At 48.9% G+C, this 19,144-nt stretch overlaps 3 protein-coding genes and 2 non-coding genes across 14 annotated transcripts in view; 4 read left to right on the plus strand and 1 right to left on the minus strand.

Annotated features, from left to right (window-relative positions):
- Positions 1-376: 376 nt before the first annotated feature.
- On the plus strand, positions 377-2,788 carry rps12 (ribosomal protein S12). The gene is made up of 6 exons (XM_085936893.1): positions 377-496; positions 623-669; positions 1,197-1,313; positions 1,415-1,517; positions 1,791-1,892; positions 2,702-2,788. The coding sequence occupies exons 2-6, from the start codon at positions 656-658 to the stop codon at positions 2,762-2,764; spliced, it is 399 nt and encodes a 132-aa protein (XP_085793019.1). The 5' UTR covers positions 377-496; positions 623-655; the 3' UTR covers positions 2,765-2,788.
- LOC147042091 (small nucleolar RNA SNORD101) lies at positions 1,050-1,121 on the plus strand. The gene has a single exon (XR_015069104.1). It is a non-coding gene; the product is annotated as a small nucleolar RNA SNORD101 (small nucleolar RNA).
- LOC147042092 (small nucleolar RNA SNORD100) lies at positions 1,624-1,706 on the plus strand. Its single transcript, XR_015069105.1, has one exon. It is a non-coding gene; the product is annotated as a small nucleolar RNA SNORD100 (small nucleolar RNA).
- Positions 2,789-2,943: 155 nt separating the features above from the next.
- Positions 2,944-19,144, plus strand: part of tbpl1 (TBP-like 1) — a 37,277-nt gene continuing 21,076 nt past the window's right edge. For 4 of the 8 annotated variants that reach the window (XM_085936881.1, XM_085936880.1, XM_085936884.1 and 1 more), the window contains exons 1-7: positions 3,458-3,618; positions 3,955-4,199; positions 4,273-5,313; positions 5,378-5,511; positions 6,833-6,950; positions 8,815-8,898; positions 12,490-12,616. The gene's annotated coding sequence lies outside the window, so the exon portion shown is untranslated. Of the gene's footprint in view, positions 3,619-3,954; positions 4,200-4,272; positions 5,314-5,377; positions 5,512-6,832; positions 6,951-8,814; positions 8,899-12,489; positions 12,617-19,144 lie in introns of all 8 variants that reach the window. The other 4 variants (XM_085936892.1, XM_085936885.1, XM_085936882.1 and 1 more) reach the window with 3 other exon arrangements.
- Positions 3,072-10,996, minus strand: eya4 (EYA transcriptional coactivator and phosphatase 4). 3 transcript variants are annotated; one of them, XM_085936875.1, is made up of 17 exons: positions 10,930-10,996; positions 10,352-10,476; positions 9,500-9,583; positions 8,942-9,019; positions 8,630-8,696; positions 8,423-8,562; positions 8,133-8,359; positions 7,425-7,608; positions 6,976-7,112; positions 6,811-6,894; positions 5,869-5,958; positions 5,674-5,732; positions 5,358-5,518; positions 5,145-5,259; positions 4,955-5,076; positions 4,393-4,493; positions 3,072-3,562 (listed from the first exon to the last, which is right to left on the minus strand). In XM_085936875.1, the coding sequence occupies exons 2-17, from the start codon at positions 10,470-10,472 to the stop codon at positions 3,482-3,484; spliced, it is 1,851 nt and encodes a 616-aa protein (XP_085793001.1). In that variant the 5' UTR covers positions 10,473-10,476; positions 10,930-10,996; the 3' UTR covers positions 3,072-3,481. The 3 variants fall into 3 exon arrangements, 2 of the variants coding, with proteins under 2 accessions (XP_085793001.1, XP_085793000.1); XM_085936874.1 differs by lacking the exons at positions 4,393-4,493; positions 9,500-9,583 and adding an exon at positions 4,563-4,663; XR_015068815.1 differs by lacking the exon at positions 9,500-9,583 and having other exon boundaries at positions 3,457-3,562; positions 4,393-4,663.

The raw sequence follows: 19,144 nt of genomic DNA on the forward strand, positions 1-19,144 counted from the left end.
TGCTGTTTGCTTCATCCATCTTTTGATTTACAGGCAGTCCCCACTTGTTTGTTTCGAATATAATACTAGTGTCCTGTTTATATTAAAGTGAAGACATTCCTCCTATATAAAACAAACATTTTTTATTTTTCATTGGAATATTTGAGCAGCACTTAAGTCATATTTAATTTTGTGAGCTTTTAAGCTGCATGGCCTTTTTGGTGATGTAAACAGTTTGATTATTCTAAATTCCAGCTCATCTGCATAACTCCAAACAATCTTCAAAGTTGTTTTTTTTGGGAATGCAGGTCATTATAAATTGTTTCAGGCTGTATGTGTTTATGTGTGTATAGATGTCCAGAATAGATCAACATTTACTGTCCAAATAATCCAAGTTTGAATGAATATAAACAGGCAGTCCTCGGACGCCGTAATCAGAGGGGCCCTTCCAGCGGTATCAAAAGCGCGTCGCGGACCTATGACGTCCTCTTCACCCGCTACCCCAGAGTAGGAAACGGTGCGTTTTACTCACCATCGGAGCACAATCCGTTCAATTAATTGAACATCCTTCTTTGGAATATCCTCAAAACAATGAATCAGCGATGAAAAATAACTAGGCTGTATTGTCTGTGCTTTATTGCAGAAATTTACGTTCGTCATCCATCCCTTTTCAACAATGGCCGAGGAAGGGTGAGTTTAGCTTCGCGCTCATGTGGAACGTACCAACTCATACAGTCCAATTGCTATGTGTATTTCTATATTCATCGTACTCATTTGACTCAATATTTCATTAAAGTTTCAACGTGTTCCTACTCGTGTAATATTTTCTAATTTTAAGGTTGCTCGCGAGTGTCGCCGCGCCACAAACGTAATTCGAAACTTCTAGGTTCAAAGAGGGGGGCTCATGGTTCAATTACCACTTAATGACTTTTTTTTTACTGGGTTATGGATGCAAACATAATTGCAACCAGTGTAAACCCCCGTTGTACTCTATACTTTCCACATGTAAACATTAGAAACAAATTAAAGACATCTGTATGAGATATTCCTCTTGATGTGTGCTTCCACAAGCTTGAATGATGATTTAGTTGTATCGGATTTCCCTTCACTCGCCAATGAGTGACATGCCTCTTCTGACAAGCTGGAAGCGCATTGCAGAATTTCCCATTGGGTGTTTTTCCCGCTTTTCTTGACATTGTGCCTCTCATCCATGACAGCGTTGCCGCCGGAGGTGTGATGGATGTCAACACAGCTCTCCCCGAAGTGCTCAAGACCGCACTCATCAATGACGGCCTTGCCCGCGGTATCCGTGAGGCGGCCAAAGCCCTGGACAAGTATGTGCGCCGTCACAAATGGAATTGAGGAGAACATTTGCAAAGTCAGCTGTTGACACTTTTCCTTTCACGGCTTTAACGTTTGCACTCTTGCGTTTCAGGCGCCAGGCCCATCTGTGCGTCCTGGCCGCCAACTGCGACGAGCCCATGTACGTCAAGCTGGTGGAGGCCCTCTGCGCCGAGCATCAGATCAACCTGATAAAGGTGACCTCGCTTTTCTCGCGCTGATGTATTAGTGGACATCAACTCATTGGTGGGGTTGATTTAAAAATAAAAATATATGTGTAGTGATTCTTTTGGACACCTTGGCTGCATCGCTGATGATAATTTGGCTCCCTCTACTGAAAGCCGTGACGATATTGCCTCTGTTACCCAATTTGTGACTGAGATCCAGCCAAGTTGCTCCGCTTCTCCCCCATTTTTGCTGGCTTTGGTGGGACCGCACGCGGCTTACAATGTGCGCACTTTCTCGCTCAGGTCGACGACAACAAGAAGCTCGGCGAGTGGGTCGGTCTGTGCAAGATTGACCGGGAGGGCAAACCCCGCAAGGTGGTGGGCTGCAGCTGTGTGGTTGTCAAGGTAACGACCCTCCATTTTTATAACCTTTAAAACTTTAGTTTAAAACGGGCGTGGGGGCTCTTAGAACCTGATTTTTTATTCAATGTATCCAAAGTAGCTTTAAAAAAAAAATTGACCAAGTATGCATTTAATTCCCAAACAAACCTGTTGCTATTCTCTCATAAAACGTAATTTGGCGCGGCAAAAGTGATTTGCTTGCCTTTTTTTAAGACACCGCGTTTTTCTTTTACCTGACTAGTCAGGCCGTGCTCTGTCGCCTTCCTCAGAGAACGCCCAAACTAGTAAGGCAACTGAAAAATGTTGTCTGAAAAGAGGAGAACAAAGACTTTTGTAACGCCCTCGAGACAAAACTCCGATTCTGTCGTCTGAACGGCAACGAGTGGATGGATCGAACCTTCTGCCATCCGGCCGAAGAGCGAGGAATTTTCTGCGCTAGTTCACAACTCGCGTCAAGTCTTCGTTGCGTCGAACTTTGCCTGCCAAGCAAGTCCAGGTGCTGTGGCCCATCTAGCCACACAGCTGTTATTCAAATTGGCCAAAGGAACGCCAAGTTACGAGCCCCGTCACCTCGCCCGTGGTGACGGCGGTCCCTAAAAATGGCGACATTCGGTCAGAAACTGCGTGAACTAAGGCATCGATTTAGCTGTCCGTCCATCCTTCCATCCATCGCTCAGCCGGCGGACTACATTAAAGAGCCCTGCAACACTCTTGGATCAAGATTTATTTGTTATTTTGCTGGTACTTCTGAATTCCTGTTGTTTTTTTTACTTTAAAATATTTTTATTTTTGATGTTACTTTCCTGCAACAGGACTATGGCAAGGAGTCACAAGCCAAGGATGTCATTGAGGAATACTTCAATGCCAAGAAATGAGAGACAATAAAATGTTGGAACTGATGACGCTTGTCTCGTGTATTGTTTCAGACTGCTCGGCTACTGCATTAGCTAGTATACAAAAAAGCTACAACAGTGCCACCACCTAATGCTTTTGAAGATTTGGTTTGTGAATGTGACCTTTATGACCTTGAAACTGCTTTTAAAATGGTGCAAATGTCATTTTGCTTCTCAATGTGTCTCAATCTTTAGCAAATTTTTTGTCAAAAATCTTTTCCAAATGACTTAAACATGACAATTCTGCACAGCAACAAAACCAAAAATACCCGGCCTATGTTTTGTCCTGGTTTAATATTTACATTTTTGAAAAGAACAGACATTGAAACACAATAAGGCACAACACATGATGCACATACTCAACACCCCCATTCACCGCACTAAAACACCCCCCCAGAATTTTTTGTTTTCTAAACACCACGCACACCTCGCCCTTTCACTTTTATTGCAAATAATTTACACCGACTGCATCGGACAGACCAGAAAGGAACAATGATCAAAATGAGCCGGCATGGCTTCGTGCTGCCTGTCCAGTCCGTTTTTGTTTTCTGTGGCTCAGTCCTCCGTTTCTGCTTTTAAGACCATTCAGTTTGTAAATCCAAGTGTTTGGAAACAACAAAAAATGCAGTGTTTATATACTTTTTTTTTTTCTTAAATAGTTTTACAAAAAGGTATGAGCATGTCCATTGTGCTGAAGCGTTACAGGTACTCGAACTCCAGTGCTTGATGTAACGCCAGCAGGTCGGAGTGGCTGGATATCCTCCAGAAGGGCATGTTGTGCTGCCGAGTGGGGGGAAAAAAAAAATAAAAAAAGAGTTGCTGGCCAACTCCTACAGGTAAGACAAAACACCACAAACCAAATCCATGCAAAAGAAGCGCTCGGGGGGGAAATCAAATTTGCTTTCTTGTCAAGTCTGACTGTTATGAAGATTGAAATGTATTTTGCCTGAAAATGAATCTCTGAAAGCTTCTGTCTTGGCAATTCAATGATTTAGTGAATTTTGTAAAATTTGGAATGCCCAATCTGAATTGATGCTGAAAATGTCATTGTGGCAAGAAAGCAAGGCAGCAATTTCTTCCAAACATTTCCTCCCATCACCCAGCAACTAATTCAGATCTAACCTTGAAATCAATCTATTGAAGAACATGACAAATCTTTTTATCTACTCTAGCTACAAGTCAAGAAGAACCCGCAAAGCTTTTGGCTAGCAGGCATTGTTCAAACGGTGGAACCTCCCAAGTCTCCCTCAATTTTTTTTTCCTGTCAGCAGTCCCCACAATTGTTTGACTTTGGCTTTTTCAAACTTGAGAAAGATACCCGTCTGTCCAACATCATATCGCTAGGTGGCGCCATTGCTTTGCAAAGATTGGCTTCACCTCTCCAGGCTGCAGTAAAAGTGAATCGGTTTCCATTCAGGTAAGTTGCTCTGAAATAAGAACAACTTGTCGGACTTTGGAGGTTTCACTAATCTCTCGCTATTCTTGTGCAGAAACCATCCACAGCAAAGGAGCACCAGTTCAAAACCTCCAGAGCAAAGACAGGCAGGTAGGTAGGCAGGCGTCAGACTGCGCCGAGTGGGTGGGGGCCACAGGCTGCGAGCTCCATTTACCTTTTTGGCCGCCTGCTCCTCTTCCGCACCGTCCCCCACTACAACATACACTACTTTCCTGCCAAACCTTTGCATTATGCGCTCAAAGCAACTCTCTTTTCCTGCAGGAGAAACAAAGGAGGAAGAAGGGGGGGGGGTGTGAAAACAAAAGGAGTCCAAAAGTCATTTACCTGACCGGCTGCATGCTCCTCATCCTTGCCATCGCCAATCACAACATATGTAATGTTAGTGCCAAAGCGGGACACTATACGCTCAAAACAGCTCTCTTTGCCTGGAGACACAAAATGGCTTTCACAGCAAACATGACTGGCTTTATTAGCAATATAATGTGACGACGTACTGTAGTTGTTACCATAGCGACCGTGGGTTCCATCCTGTATCCTGTTAAGTGTCTGTCCGAGTCTTAAGCGGCGCCACTACTTTTGCTAGCTCGCTCGCTCGCTCTTGTTTATTTTCAAACGATTCTGGTAAAGCGCTAAGAAGTTTGACCTATCTTTTTCTCCACGTTGTTACCGTAGCGACCGTGCTGCTGCTTCATCCTCGTCCCATCCAGGCGTCTTACCTATTTTTGTCGCGCTGTAGATGTTCTCGATGGGGAACACGGAGCCCAGACTGTACAGGAGGATCTTGGCCAGCGCCGGGATGAGCTGCGTGGTGGTCACCAGCACGTTGACGCAGTTACTCCTGCGCGGCGGGCAGCACAACTGAGTACGCTAACGTTTCGGCGAGCGACGTCGGGCGGGAGCCGCTACCTGGAGCTGATGATGGAAAGCGACTTGAGGGCGTGGGTGAGCCACGAGTCGGTCAGCGCCTCCACCTCGGCGCGCAGCTGCAGCCAAGCGTCTCTCTTGGCGGGACCCAGCAGACCTGCGACACGGCCGGCGCGCACGCGTTAACCACCTCGGCCAGTCAAGCGCGCGGGTAAGGTCGGCGATGGAATCCATATTGCTCCAAGGTGGCCTTACCCCCCACATTGTTTTTGTAGGTGCTATACAACTCTTTGACGCGTCGATAGCGGAAGGCCAGCTTCCTCATCCAGTCGACGCCGCCGCGGACGCCCGTAGCCAGGCACAGGTTGGCGCTGGTGGCCGCTGCGTGGAAGCCATCGGTTGCAAAACTGTAAGTACTGCAACCACCACATGTTTGATTTCAATGAAAGATCAAAAAGAGAAATGTTGAATTATTGTACAGCAACCTTGACTGACCATCGGAAACAATCTATGTGCAACTTTCCCCAACAAATATTATTTATGAGGCAAAAGATGCTATTTAAATTCTCACCTTAAGTCCTGCCCGTTGTCATCGGATGATACATCATCAATATGTACCTGATCACATTCCTGCGCACACACACACAGACACGACATGACACTTAAATCTTGTATCGAGTTCATACTTTCTCCCAAAAGGCAAAACAATACCAGGATAGTCGTGCCGCATTTTGCGTCAACCAAAACCATCACCTCACTTCCTTACCTCCAAGTCGTTAAAGAATAAGTGCGAGTCGGCCAAGTTGAAGATCATCTCCTCCATCCTCAGGCCCAGCGTGACCGCCATGGGCGGGTCCTGAGCGAGGACAAAATAGCAGCGTCTTCAAGATTTTGGGCACAAAAAGTGATTTAGGGACACACAAGCGCTCATCGCCGTGCACGGCAGATGACAGACAGCCTGCACTTGTTCCGTCCCATCAACATTCCCGCTGGCTTGCTATGTGTGTGTGAGGCTCAGCTGCAAAAACCATCACGCGCGATAGGCCGGGCGGGGCGGGGTGGGGTGGGGGGTCTGTCTGTCTGTCTGTCACAACACCAGAATAGAAGCAAGCCAACTGACGGACAAGAGTGAAAGTAGGCGAGAGAGGATGGGCATTCCCAAGTGTGAGAAAGTAACCTCAAACAAGATGGAAAAAGCCTTCTCCCGTCACTGCATCCCCTAACCACAATGGCGGGCCAGAATTGTTTTTCAACTTCCCACAATTACAAATGGGGATTATGACACAGTGCGAGAATGCCGCTCCTCTTTATTCTTCCATTAAAGCAGGCAACGCCGTGCCAATGCGGCCCTGCGGTTGCTATGCCAACAGCGTAAACACTATTTTGGGAGAGGTGTGAACAGACACAGCTGCCGCTATCTCTCATGCGAGCGAGGCCTCGGGGCGGGGGGGAGGCCCGCTCTTATTTTAAGGCGTACATTCAGGCGCATCGGTGCAAATGGTCGCAAGCGGGAGACGCTAAGTCCATTTGATCAGACGGACGTGCTGTCGTGATGACATCATGCGACCCCTTCCATTTGTTTACAACCCAGGCCGGAGGCCCCGGGGCTCTCCGAGACTCAACCCCGTCGCCTTTGGCATTTCTCGAAAAAGAAACACTGAGCCGAGCGCCACCATCTGAATTTGAATATTTGTTTCCAGCGTCTCACCTTGCCGTATTTCTGCGCGTAGGAGCCCGTGAGCAGTGAATGGAAAACGATGATGGTCTCGTCCAGATCCCACACGAAAACCCTCTGCCGGAACAAAAAGCAAAACGGGCCGTGGGCGAGACGACATCGAGAGGAAGGAGGTAAGCGCTCTTTCGAGGAAGTTACCTCCAGGTCGCTGTCGGGCGGAGGCGATGGGTTGTTCTTGCGACTCCTGCCCCGCGACTTGGACGTGCCGCTGCGGCACGCTCGCTCGTCCAGGTCCTTGATGGGCGTGGAGGGCCTCTGCACCGTCTCAAAGTCTCCTGACAACATAATTTCTTTTTTTTTTGTTTTGTTTTCATTTACTGTCCAAATTCACAATGGGTTTGCATGCATGCATGCGCACACATGCAGCAAAGGCCACACGCTTCCCACCGCACTGCGGTAACCCGAACTCAAGCCAGCTTGGCCTCTCGTATTGTTATGTCTCAATCTGAACGGGGGGGAAGTGAAAGGGGGCGGGGGGGAGTTGAAGGGGGGCCAAGATAAACTACAGTGAAAGCAGGCCAAAAAAAAGCCAGAGAGGCAAAAGTATTGGGACACCTCAAATGTATCAAAATGTAACACATTCCCACCTGGGTGAAGTTCTGCCGCCTGGACCGTCATGGCCGGCGTGGGGTCCTGCAGTTGGTAGGCGGCCACGGTGGCGCCGCCGCCGCCGCCATCCACGCCGCTGGCGGTCATGTACGTCCCGTACGTGGAGGCGGAATAATACTGGGCGTACTGGTTTTGGCCAAAGCTGGTGTACGAGGGATATTCCTGCACGACAAGAGTTGTTCTGTGACTTTTTTTTGAACAAGATAGTGTTCCTCTCCATGTTATCTCAAGTTCCGTTTGCAAAAGGTCGCTTTTGATGGTTTTTACGGAGCCGCGGCGGGACAAGGCGCTTTTACGAGTCCGCCCGCAAAATCTGCGAGGCTTTGTAAACCAGAGCGTGCCGCACAAACACGCACGTTTGAAGACTGCCAAAGAGACAATCCATCCAGCAGACACGGCCAAATATTCCCAATAAAGTCTCTATTGTCAAATCGTCGTATTATTTGATTTGCGCGTCTGTAAAAATACTTTTTCTTTTTCGAGTTAACTGCTATTGCAAATGTGCCTTTGAGGGAAAAACAAAGCTTGAGCTGGTCCGATGACGTCGCTTGGAGCCGCCGGTGTAACATCTGCTCCCACGCTGACAAAACGCCAAGAAAAGTTGCGTGGGAAAGTTCATATTGAACAACGGCTTTGCGTCGGTTTTGTTTTTTGCGAGATGTGCTGAGGAAGCCACAAGCTGCTACCTGCTGAGTTGCAGTGTAGTTGGCGGGGCTGGACACCGAATTGTTGCTGGCGTAGAGGCCCGACGACGGCGTGAAACTTGAACCTGGCATCTGGTAGGGCGAGTAGGCCGTCTGTCCGGGTTGGGGCGTGGTAAAGCCCGGGCTGTAGCTCAGGCCCGTCTGGAGAGGCGACTGACTCTGGGCCAGGCCGCTCTCCGTCTTGATGCCCGGCAGCATCACCCCCAGGTCTAAACGGCCAAACGCCGATCAGAGACAATTTGACAACGCTGTCGCCGCGGCGTCTCTCTCACCGTAGCCGGACAGTCCGTAGGCTTGGCCCGTTTGCGAGTACGTGTAGACGGCGGGCTGCTGCATGCCGCCGAACTGCGGCTGGCCCGCGTACGCCGGCATGGACGGGGCGGGCGGGGTGGACAGGATGTGTGGGTACGGCCTGAAGCGGACATACACAACAAAAGTTGCCAAGTAAATCCTGGGGGAGGGATGAACGGGCCACTCACTTTGAAGGGTACAAGGGAGGAGAGTACTGGTGCGCCGAGCGGGGACTGTAGCCGCTGCTGGTAATTACTGCACACAAATAAAAACAAATATTAGCACGGTGACCAAAATGATCCACTGCAAATGTTAAGCACCCTTCTATTCTGTGCGTCCAAATAAAAAAAATGTATGCGCCCTCTCTCGGCAGCGCTGCGCTGACGTCATCCGAGCCGAGGCGAGGCGTTGGGGGATTCAAGTTTTCAGCGAGGACGCCGCTCGGCTCAAATTGACGGTGAGTTCCTCCACCCTTGCTTGCAAATGTGCACGCGTGTTACCTGAGCCGGCGTACGAGTCCAATACTGCGTCGCCTGTCGTGGTCACTGCATCGCTGTTGTTCATGGGCTCCGTTTTCACTTTGAAATCAAGTCGAGTAAGGAATTGAAGTCAGAGGTGCACAAACAAACAAACAAACGCGCACAAACTCGACACCGTTCACGACCAGCCGCATTTCCACCCAGCAAGGCCGTGCAGTTTAACCTCGTCTAGGGCGCCATTTTAAATTCTACTCCGATTGTGGTGAACTGAACCGGACCACTTGGTGGAAATGACAAAGAACAATTTTGAAACGATTAGATCAGTGGTGGGGAAACCTCCTCAATAATTAGAAGTTTTTTTAAAGCTTAATTTTATAACATGGCAGGCCGCTATTTCCCCACCGCTGTCCTAAACGCTTGACAACTGTGGCGACGTGTCAAAACATGCACACACTATTACAGAGGGCAAACTCAAAAGCAATCGGAGCCCATTCAGCCCCAAAAAAAAAAAAAAGCCTTAAAAGTACGCGTAGGTGTCGGAAGGGCCGCTTGTCAGTCCACACACATGCACCTCTGTACCATAGTCCTTGGAGGTTGGCGCCGGGGGCGGGCTGCTGCAGCCCAGCAGCCAATCGGCCGTGTTTAGAACGGTCATGTTTTCACCTACAAAACGCAAGGCGAGCACTGTCAGCTCACAACGTACTGCAAATAAAGAAATAAAAAGACTCCAATGCTGCCCCATAAAAGGAAAGATTTCAATATTGTCAATATCGACGTTACGGGCTCCCGTCCCCCCCGCCACTTCCCACCCAGCGGGGCCGGCTGACATCAGGTGAGGGGAATGCGAGCGATGTGGTTTGTTTTGGCCGCCGGCGCGCCGTCCCGCCTCGAGTCGGCTTCGGGCCTCGCTAACTGTGAGCTCATGGCCAAATGATTAAAACGTGTCGTAGTAGGATGCGGAGGTCAGCGCCGAGCAGGGTGGGGGGGGGCTGGGAGAGGAGGAATACGGTGGTCTGAAAGAGCCCAGGCGATGACGGACGTGAGGCTTTAATGCTCTTGTCGGGGGAAATAGTTTCCAGTGGGATTTTGGAGCCTTTGGTCTGCGCCGGCTGCCAAGCGGTTAGCGGCAAAAGTGCCTCAGCGTGTGTTTACACTCGAGCGCTCGTGCCAGCGAACGGCAAAAATGCTCTCCGACTGATGACTTTGCAATGGAAGCCATCGACTTCTATTGTTTCAATCATATGCTGATGTCTTCAGGCAGATGCTTGGAAACAAACTGCATCAAAAGTCAAAGTTGGGCCCGAAAAGAAGATGGTGCCGATTTGGAAAATAGATTTTACGGAGCAGTGTTGTAATTGTCAGGGAGCGGCGTTCCACAAGGCCAGTTACTCGGTCCACACTTTTTTTTTTTTGATGACCAACAATTCTCACCTCCCGTTCCATTGGCGCTGATTGCCGAGGGGCTGCCGAGGTTGCTCTTGTCTAGCTTGGAGCCGCTCGAATCGGCGCCACCCACGCGATTACGAGGACTGGCTAGGTCCTGCATTTCCATAGGCCTGCAAGGGTCCAAAGTGAATTAAAAAAAAAAAAAAGACACAGTTAAGAGGTGCACTTAGAGATGTGCGTGTGTCAGTAAAGCCTTTTCGTCCTTTTGTTTATTTAGATTGAACGTAACCACGGCAACAGCTCCCGCGGGATGTAAATAAACCTCAAAAGAAGAAGGAGAAGGAACATTGCGTTGTACGCCGCCGCAAAAGCCGCAAGCAGACGCGTGCCAAGTCGGCATGTTGACTCAAGTGTGCGTCGCCGCCCGAGTGTGTCGTGACGGGCTGCTCAGACTTTTCAAAGGCAGAAGACGGGAGGGAGAATCCAAACAAACGCGCACGCGGTTCTGGAAGGCGGCTCCCGCCTTGCCCTGCCCTGCCCTGCCCTGCCCGTCCGCCTGCTCTGGGTTCGGCCCGGCTAACAAACCCGCAAGTCAGACTGACGGCGTTAAACATTTCACTCACGCCGGGAGCAGACTTGGCTCCACTTGAGAAAGTTAAACATTCCAACTCAGCTTTCAGTCACTAAATCCAAGTTTTTTTTGTACATCTTAGAGCTAATCAGAGTTAAGGACAAACTCCTCCTCCTTTTTTTTTTTTTTTGCTCTTTGAATAGAAGGAAATGACTCTTTGCCATACTTGGCCTTCTTTTTGATGATGGCAGCGTGGTCGGTGTTTCATAAACTCTTCTCCTCTGCTTTTCCTATTAAGAGCGAGCGTATGGAGACGCATTACTTGATATTGCCGGGCGCAGATGTGGAAAATGGCGCGCAAGGATTCGTGCGAAAAGGCCGCGCTCCCATCCCGCCGTGCACTTGATGCTCAAATGTTCACGCCGGCCGGCTTAATGCGCTCTCACAATGCAAAAGAGATTCGATTTGAATTTTAAAATGAGGGGAATAATTCAGCTCATATTACAAGGTCCCACCCTATATTTTTTTATTGTGGCGTAAATGTTCCTTTACCTGCTGTCGGAAGGGTCTGGAACATGAGAGTCACTGTTTGTATTCTTCACCTGCAGAGCAGAAAGATTCCATGAGTCAACAAAAAAATTATTTCCACTTTGCATGATATTAACTGACTTGACTTTTCTGCCTTCCTTCCTTCCAAAAATTGTACATTGTTCAATGTAAATAACAGAGGCGTTAAGTTTTGACTTTCTCTTGTTCACCATTGACCCTGAACCGGGGCCACTTGGAGCCCCCTTACTCTCCTCTTAAAAGGGTTGAAAGGTCACGGCGGGGTCACTGTAGGTCGCGGGGAGCTTTCACCTCTCTTTGGCGGTCGACACTATAATACCATGTGACATATGCTCACGTCAGTCGCCGCACGCACGAGTTTGTACGCTTTATGGATGTAACAAAAAAAGAAACTTGAAAGTGCTGTGTGTGTGTGTGTGTGTGTGTGCGCCACAGCCGCAGCGGGTCTCTATTAAAATTCCTTCGTCTTATTTGGAACAGGAACTAATTAGGACAGTAAATGGAGGGAGGAGCCTCAGGCAATGTGTACCAGCTGCCCCCTAATCACTGTGTCAACACGCCGCCGAGGTGTAGCCCACGCGTGCCGGACACACACACACACACACACGGCGAGACTTTTGCAAATGAGCACAATCATAGTCGGTGGCAACAAAGCGCCGAGCCAAGCAGCTATCTGGAAAGAAAAATTCCGCCATGATCAATGATCATCCACATTTTCCCCCCAGTATTTGTTTCAAGAATCCAAAATGGTATTAAAATTCCACCCGCGTTTCAGTTCAGCACAAGAATTGTGTTTAGGTGCCATGTTTCTGATTAGAGGTTCCACGCAATAAGAAGCCCCCGCCATGGATCACTTTACAAGCACTTTCATGTCGCGTTTCATGCTTTGCTGAAATTTAACAAGGCTGTCAGTCACGGCGGCGGCCAAAGCACGCACGCACGCACAATCGGGCCACTTTGATAATCCCAGACCAAGCTTAGCGTTCTTCATCGTCATTCTTCAATCATTAAATGATCGAAATCCTCTTTTTGCATCGTCTCGTAGGGACGGGCGGCCGGCCCGAAGGCTCGACCTTTGAACCCGGCGCACGGGTGAGCGCCCGTGAACACAGCCCGCCTGATGCCGCTTGGAGTCCCTCAGGGAAAAGAAGGACCGCAAGATCTACCTCCAGGTAATTAGTGCTAAATTAATAACTGGCAGTTATGTAGAATGAATGATTGTGTGTGTGTGCGCGCGCAGGGCGGAAACTTCTTTGCTTCTTCTTAAATTTGCATGCACATGACGTGTTGAGTTGAAGAATTTGAAAACAGCATTTTCGCTTTTTTGAAATATTACTATTTTGACAGTTGATACGACACACACACACAAAAGCCTGATAAGCGTAAATCCCCATTTTATATTTCTACATCAACCAATAATGAGCAAAAAAAAATAAGACGGGGAAAAAACGATGAACGCTTACCTGAAGAGCGCCGTCAGATCACTTTAAGGTTGCGCACTTGTGCGCATTACACAGCCGAGTCATGCAGTGAGTGCTCAGACGACACAAGGGCTCGCTCGCTCGCTCCAAGTGTGTTAACGGTCCCGCAGGTGGCACGGCGCTCTGCGTCTGGCTATGCGTGGCAAATTAATTCCCTCCGTTCATGTCGAAAGCGGCAGCTTTTCTTCAAACGTCCTCCAAAGTTTGGAAGTTGTCATTAAATAGGTAAAGAGGAGCGTTTGGAGTCCACGTCCTGGCGGGCGCTCCATCCACGCACAGCTGCCGTCTTGCTCAAGTCCAGCCTTTCTCTGGCGCTTCCTATCCCCTCCTCCTCGGTCGGCCTCCTCTCTTCCCTCCCTCGCTCGCTCGCTCGCTCGCTCGCTCCTCCTCACACTCGCTCCCCCACCTGTCACTCAATTCACATTTGCAGTCGGTCAACTTTCGTGTCATTCGGTGAAAGAACAAGTTGCAAAGTCAAAGATGAATTTCGTCACAATTTGGATGATTCGAGAAATAATAACCATCATTTTACATCTTGACAAATCCAGTCAAAATGAACGCGGACAAATGTTTGAGTGATTCGAAACAATTGTCAGAACGCGCTTAAACTCGATTGACTGCCATTACAATTTCGCACTGTGCAGTAAAAAAGTGGAGGGCAAACCATAAAATTGTCACCATGCCACACACACACACTTTTATGAGCACCTGAGGGACCCACACAGCAGTCGGTGTTAAATGCAGCCACCTGGGAAGCACGTGTGTGTGTGTGTGTGTGTGTGTGTGTGTGTGTGTGTGTGTGTGTGTGCGCTACAATCCAACACAATGTTTTGTTGTTTATGGCTAAAAAAAAATTTGCAGCATGATACGCAAACGTAAATACGCTAACGCGTCGAGTGAATTTCTAAGCCAAGTCAATAGCAAATAAAAGTAAGGCCATGGCGCCATGCTCCACCGTGGGCCGACCCCAATAAAAACATTGATTGATAGCGTGTGCGAGGGCCCGTGTGCGTGCACACACGCTTTGGCCAGGCCGACGTGTCGGAAGAGATTAAAGGTGTCGGCCCAAGCGCCGGACAACTCGAGCACTGCGAGGAGGGAGGGAGGGAGGGAGGTGGGGTGAGGGGCCGCTCGCCTCCCCCCCAAAATCGTCCCTGACGAAATATTTTCACAGCAAGTGGAGAAGGCAAGTCAGGGAGGCTTGAAAAGGGGAAAAAACAGTAGCGCGGCGGGGGCGTATCACAGGCGAGAAAACAAAACGACTCGTAAATGACAAGCGGACTCCTTTTCTCACAACAACATCAAGACGGACAGACGGACAGACGGCCGTTTGTCTCCCAGCAGACCGAAACGCGCCACTTAACAGCGCTACTAAATCTCCGGCTACAAAATTAGAGATCGAGTTGAACCTTCGTTTTCCTGATTTATCCCTAAAACCAAAGCAATCTTTCCCATTGGAAATACATTCAATCCAATTGATCCCTTCCAGACGGCAACATTTACACATTTCCCTTTTCCCTTCATTTCCATTTGTCCTACATGCCGTCTTCCTTCATTGTGTCTCTGGCACACACGTTTACCTGTCTGCCCCCCCCCCAACCCTCCCTGACCCTCCCTCGCTCAAAGCACTCGTCTCTCTCTCTCTCCATTTGTGTGAGTGCTTATCACGGGCGTAACCCAATCCCCTTCCTTTCATGTAAAATACATTGTGCCTCGCCCGCCCCGCCCGGCCGGCCCTCAGCAGTTGTGCCCCAGCCCGGGGAGGTGTAAAACTATCCCTCGTCTTTATGTCTCCAAAAATGACCCTTTCTTTTTTTCTTCAGGTGCACTAGGACAAGAGAGCAAAAAAAAAAAAAAACAGGCCACCGCCTCCCTCCCTCCCTCTTCTCGTTTTGCCCACTGACATTCACACGAATGTGCCACCTTAGGAATGTCACGGGAAAAGAAAAGAAATTTCACCCCGGGGGAATCAAATCTTTTTTTTTTTTGCAAATTGCCCCAACCCGATAGATGACAAAAGAGCTCAAACTGTCGTCCAAATGACCCATTGTGACGTAAAGTCGAGACCACAATTATTGATATATTGAATTGCGAATGGCTCTCCACTGCCCCCGGTGGTCTTGGGAGGCGCCGCGTGATTGAATGCCGCTTTACACAAATGAAAAGTAACTGATGGATGCGTGTGCGGTTCTGGGCGGTTAATTGTCAAGCGTTTGGCCCGGGCTGGCCCCGCCGGGCTAATCTGATGAGAGTGATTAAAAAAAAAACACACTCACACGAGGAGAAACCCACACCGGCCGGCCTACGGATGGCTAGACACGCACACGCACACACACATATGGCAGCAAAGTCAGACAGTGGGAGAAACGTTTGCAGATTGAACAGATTGTCTGTCTAAATTTCACAGGACACCAATGATGAATGACTTGGTTGTTTGCCGCCATTTTGTCTGGCCGCTGCTCTCACTTTTTAAAACGCGACGACACTTAGCTTAAGTGACTCTGAAACTTGGGTTGGTCGGCCCAGGAAAATCCATCCGCTTAATATCGTACCTCGGGGGTCATCGGGGAGCTTTTCCAGAGGGCGCTACATTTCGGATGTCCAATTAAAACTCGAAAAAAGAAGCAACCGTGCGAGATGATGACTTAGTAGTGTGGAACGCTAAGAGATGCCGCTGCTATTTGGAAGCTGGGGAAACACAATCCCACTCTTTTTGCACCCCCCCCCCCCTTTTTCCCTGACCTGACCACAGCCACTGCACAAGTTCCACCCCCACGCACTTACACCAGGACCCCCCCCCAAACCACATCCTCCCACCCCACACTCCCCTCAAAAATCTAACAAACCGCCCCGTGAGCGCCACAACATCTCGACCTGCGAACTTCTGAACGCCAGTCAAACACGCAACCAACATGCACGAAATGATGATCTTAAAATCGATGTTCAAAATCGCGATGAGCAAAACATTTTAGTCTCTTAATGTTACTCAAAAGGTGAGGAACAAAATAATAGGACCACCTAGTATGATGCAGTGCAATTTGAAACGGCCGTAAATAATAAACAACGTGACAGTCGCTGGCAATCCTGATTTTGTCTTTTATTTTGAATACACTCCATGCGCATGCAACGTTGCGGCCGATGGAGTCAGCCAGTGGCTTCTTCTTAGTCCGAGCTATGTCATCAAATGTGTCATGAAGGCCTTCTGTGGGCCTTTGTGTGCCTGTGGCCAAGTGGGATGCTTCTTTTGTGAAGATAGCAATCCGATACACAGGCAGCCCGCCAGCCGGGGTTGGGGGGGGGGGGGTAAATGACGAAGAGGATGGAGGGCGTTATTCTCATGGGCAAGTCCCTGCTGTCTGGGACCCCCCTGAGGGGCCCCCTCATTCATACCTGGTTGTCTGCTCTACCTGTTGTCCCAATTTTGGACTTTCCATGCTTCCTTCTTCTCCCCTTTCACACTGGCGTACTTCCTCCCCCTTTACCCCTCGACCCCGTTTTAACTCGCACGGTATTTTAAGTGATTTTATGAGGAAGACGATATGAAGTGTTTTTTTTTTTAACAGCTGGCTGTTAGCTTCTATATTGAATCTTTGCTGAGAGCAGATGGTGCGTGCGCATTAGCGTGCAGCGTCGCCGCCATCTATCTCCTGTCTGTCGAGGCCGAGCCTTGAAAAGAGGTTTTTGAAGGATATCTACCTTATGCCGTGATGTCATCAGCAGCATTATTTAACAGGCAGCTGGGAGGCCGTTCATCATTTAATTAAAAGGCGTCTGAAAAGGAGCTCGGGCCTAATGACATTAGCTTTAATTATTGATGACGATGCTGCTGCTACTGCTGCTGCTGCACACGTGCACAGAGGGCAGAGACTTTGTTCGCAATCATTTTGGACTGTACCTCCCGAAATTAAAAAGTCTTCTAATTTTGAGACAACTGCAAGACCAAATTTATGACTGTACTTGAGTCACTTAAAATGTATATCATGCATTTTTAAATCAACTGACCAGATCTTAAATTTTCTAGGTGTGAAATATTTGTTGTGTTAGTGCTGATGTAGGGGCGAAAAAAAAATGGCAACATTTGCCACATTGTTGTTTTAATGCTGATGTAGCAACAAAAAAAAAAGTGCCAACATTTGCCACATTGTCTGCATGGAGAGTCAGGTCAAAGGCAAAGCGGCCTCGACATCCGCTCCCGATACCGCTGCGGTTCCGTGCCGCACAGACAGAAATCCAATCCCTCGGCAGCCGAGCAGCAGAGGAAGTTCTCACCGCGGGCGACTCGGTCTGGTTCCTCGGTAACCAACGCGCCATTGTAGCAATCCGATTTCCTGTCCGGCCGGCGCAGAAAGGAAAATGGCCGTGGCCACAATAAAATGGTCATCTCAGGCTTGTAAAGTCTTAGAGTAATCAATAAAGACGGGAATCTGTGAGACAAAGTCTCCACTCAAATGACCTCAGTATTCGTAAAGCGGAGAGCCAAACACCTTGACGCACTCAACAGACACTCGAGTGCAAATATGGTGCGGTTTCCTGTCTGCTGCCTTTCTCTCGAAAAGAAAGCCCACGCTGCTTTTTTCTCCGCCGCTCTCGATGGATTCTCCAGTCCGTTTGGCGCGTCCTCCGCGCTTGACGCTGACCCGCTGACCTCGCGTCTCCGTGACGCTCTAGCGCCTTTGAAAGCTCGCTAGCGCCAAGCTAATTATCATGTTACAAAAAAAAGAAAAAAAAACCTAAGCAAAAGCTGACAAGCGCACGCACACACAAATTCCCCACTGGGGGGGAAAATAGTTCACCTTTGAACACAACCTGGCTAACCTTTGCCCGTCTCGGCTAACACGGCAGGGGAAGGATCGAGGAACTGGCAAAGCAAAACCTCATTTTTTTTTGTTAGATGCAACAATGGCGCCATTAATGGATTGATTGGCTGTCGAGCAAACTCATAAGAATCAAATCATGACGTGAAACCGTCATGTTAAAAAACAATTGCACGACCTTTATGGATGAAGCCGTAAAACACGGCACCACCGTATACGGTCAACATTTTAAACGTAGCCTCAGATTAAAAAAAGATCCCTCAGATTAAGGTGGGCCGACTCTCAGCTGTCAGCGAGGCATCAATCTTTCGGGAATCACAAGCGATTATTGGCACAGCAGAGCAAACGGCCTGCACTCCTGTCGTTAGGCAGATAAAAAAAAAAAAAAAAAAAAAAATGGCGGCCTCGCTCGTGTTTGGCCGCCGCTCCGTGTATGTTTGCGCGACGGCGAGCGTATGGGAGCGACCGTCGGGGTGCAACCCGAGCCCCCTTTGCCCCTTCTAACTTGGTCCATGCACGCTCGCACACAAACCGGGACAGCTGCTCGTCTCTCCCAGCGCGGCGCAACTAAAAGAACCCAAAAACAAAAATCCAGGAGGAAAAACATTTTCAGTCGCCGGCAAAGTCGAGATGCTTCCGCATGGAGTAATTTGGCGCCGGTGTCCATGCTAAATCAAACTCATAGTTGACACAAAGACGTCATCGTCGTCACACGGTGGGGGGGCGAGGAATTGTTAACACCGTTTCCTCACAGCTAAACAAGTACGTGACAACAGGTGGAGCGGGACAGTTAAACAGGCTAAAAGTAGCATTAGCGAGCACTTTTGGCCGCGACCCAGACTCCTTCCAGACCCCCCTCGGGACCCCAGACGGCAGGTTGGCCCTCAGACCGCGACCCAGATGACGTGAGCTGGTGGGAAGCGGAGGGACTTTAAAGGCGAGCAGGGAGGACAAGGGTGGGGCGGGGGGTGGCTCTGGAAGTCGGTACTATCGAGTATCAACAGACAACTCCCCGAAACTCGTTTTTCTCGGTCACCCGAGACGCGCCTTTTTCGATACGCAAATTGCTTACTTTCACATTGAATGTTGAAAATGTGCACTTGGCGCTTACTCCATGTTCTCCTTCGGTGATCCTCATTAGTTGAAATAAAAATAAGAAGCGGGACATTGGCCAAGTAACTAGTCAAAATGTCATGGCGGAAACATTTCGACGTGTTTCCCGAAAGGCGATCTTGTAATACGATGAGCGTACATTGTTCATTTGGCAAACGTTTCCTCTGGCTTTGGTTAACCTTTTCCACAATGCAGAGGATGTTTTTTTGTTGTTGTCGTTGTCACCCTTCCTTCAGGCAACCTGCATAAAAATCCCAATCCTGTTCCTGGGTCAGCCTTTCGATGACATTTG

The sequence above is a fragment of the Syngnathus leptorhynchus genome, chromosome 18 (genome assembly GCF_054491065.1).
Source record: "Syngnathus leptorhynchus isolate UIUO chromosome 18, UIUO_Slep, whole genome shotgun sequence".
Classification (NCBI taxonomy): Eukaryota; Metazoa; Chordata; class Actinopteri; order Syngnathiformes; family Syngnathidae; genus Syngnathus; species Syngnathus leptorhynchus.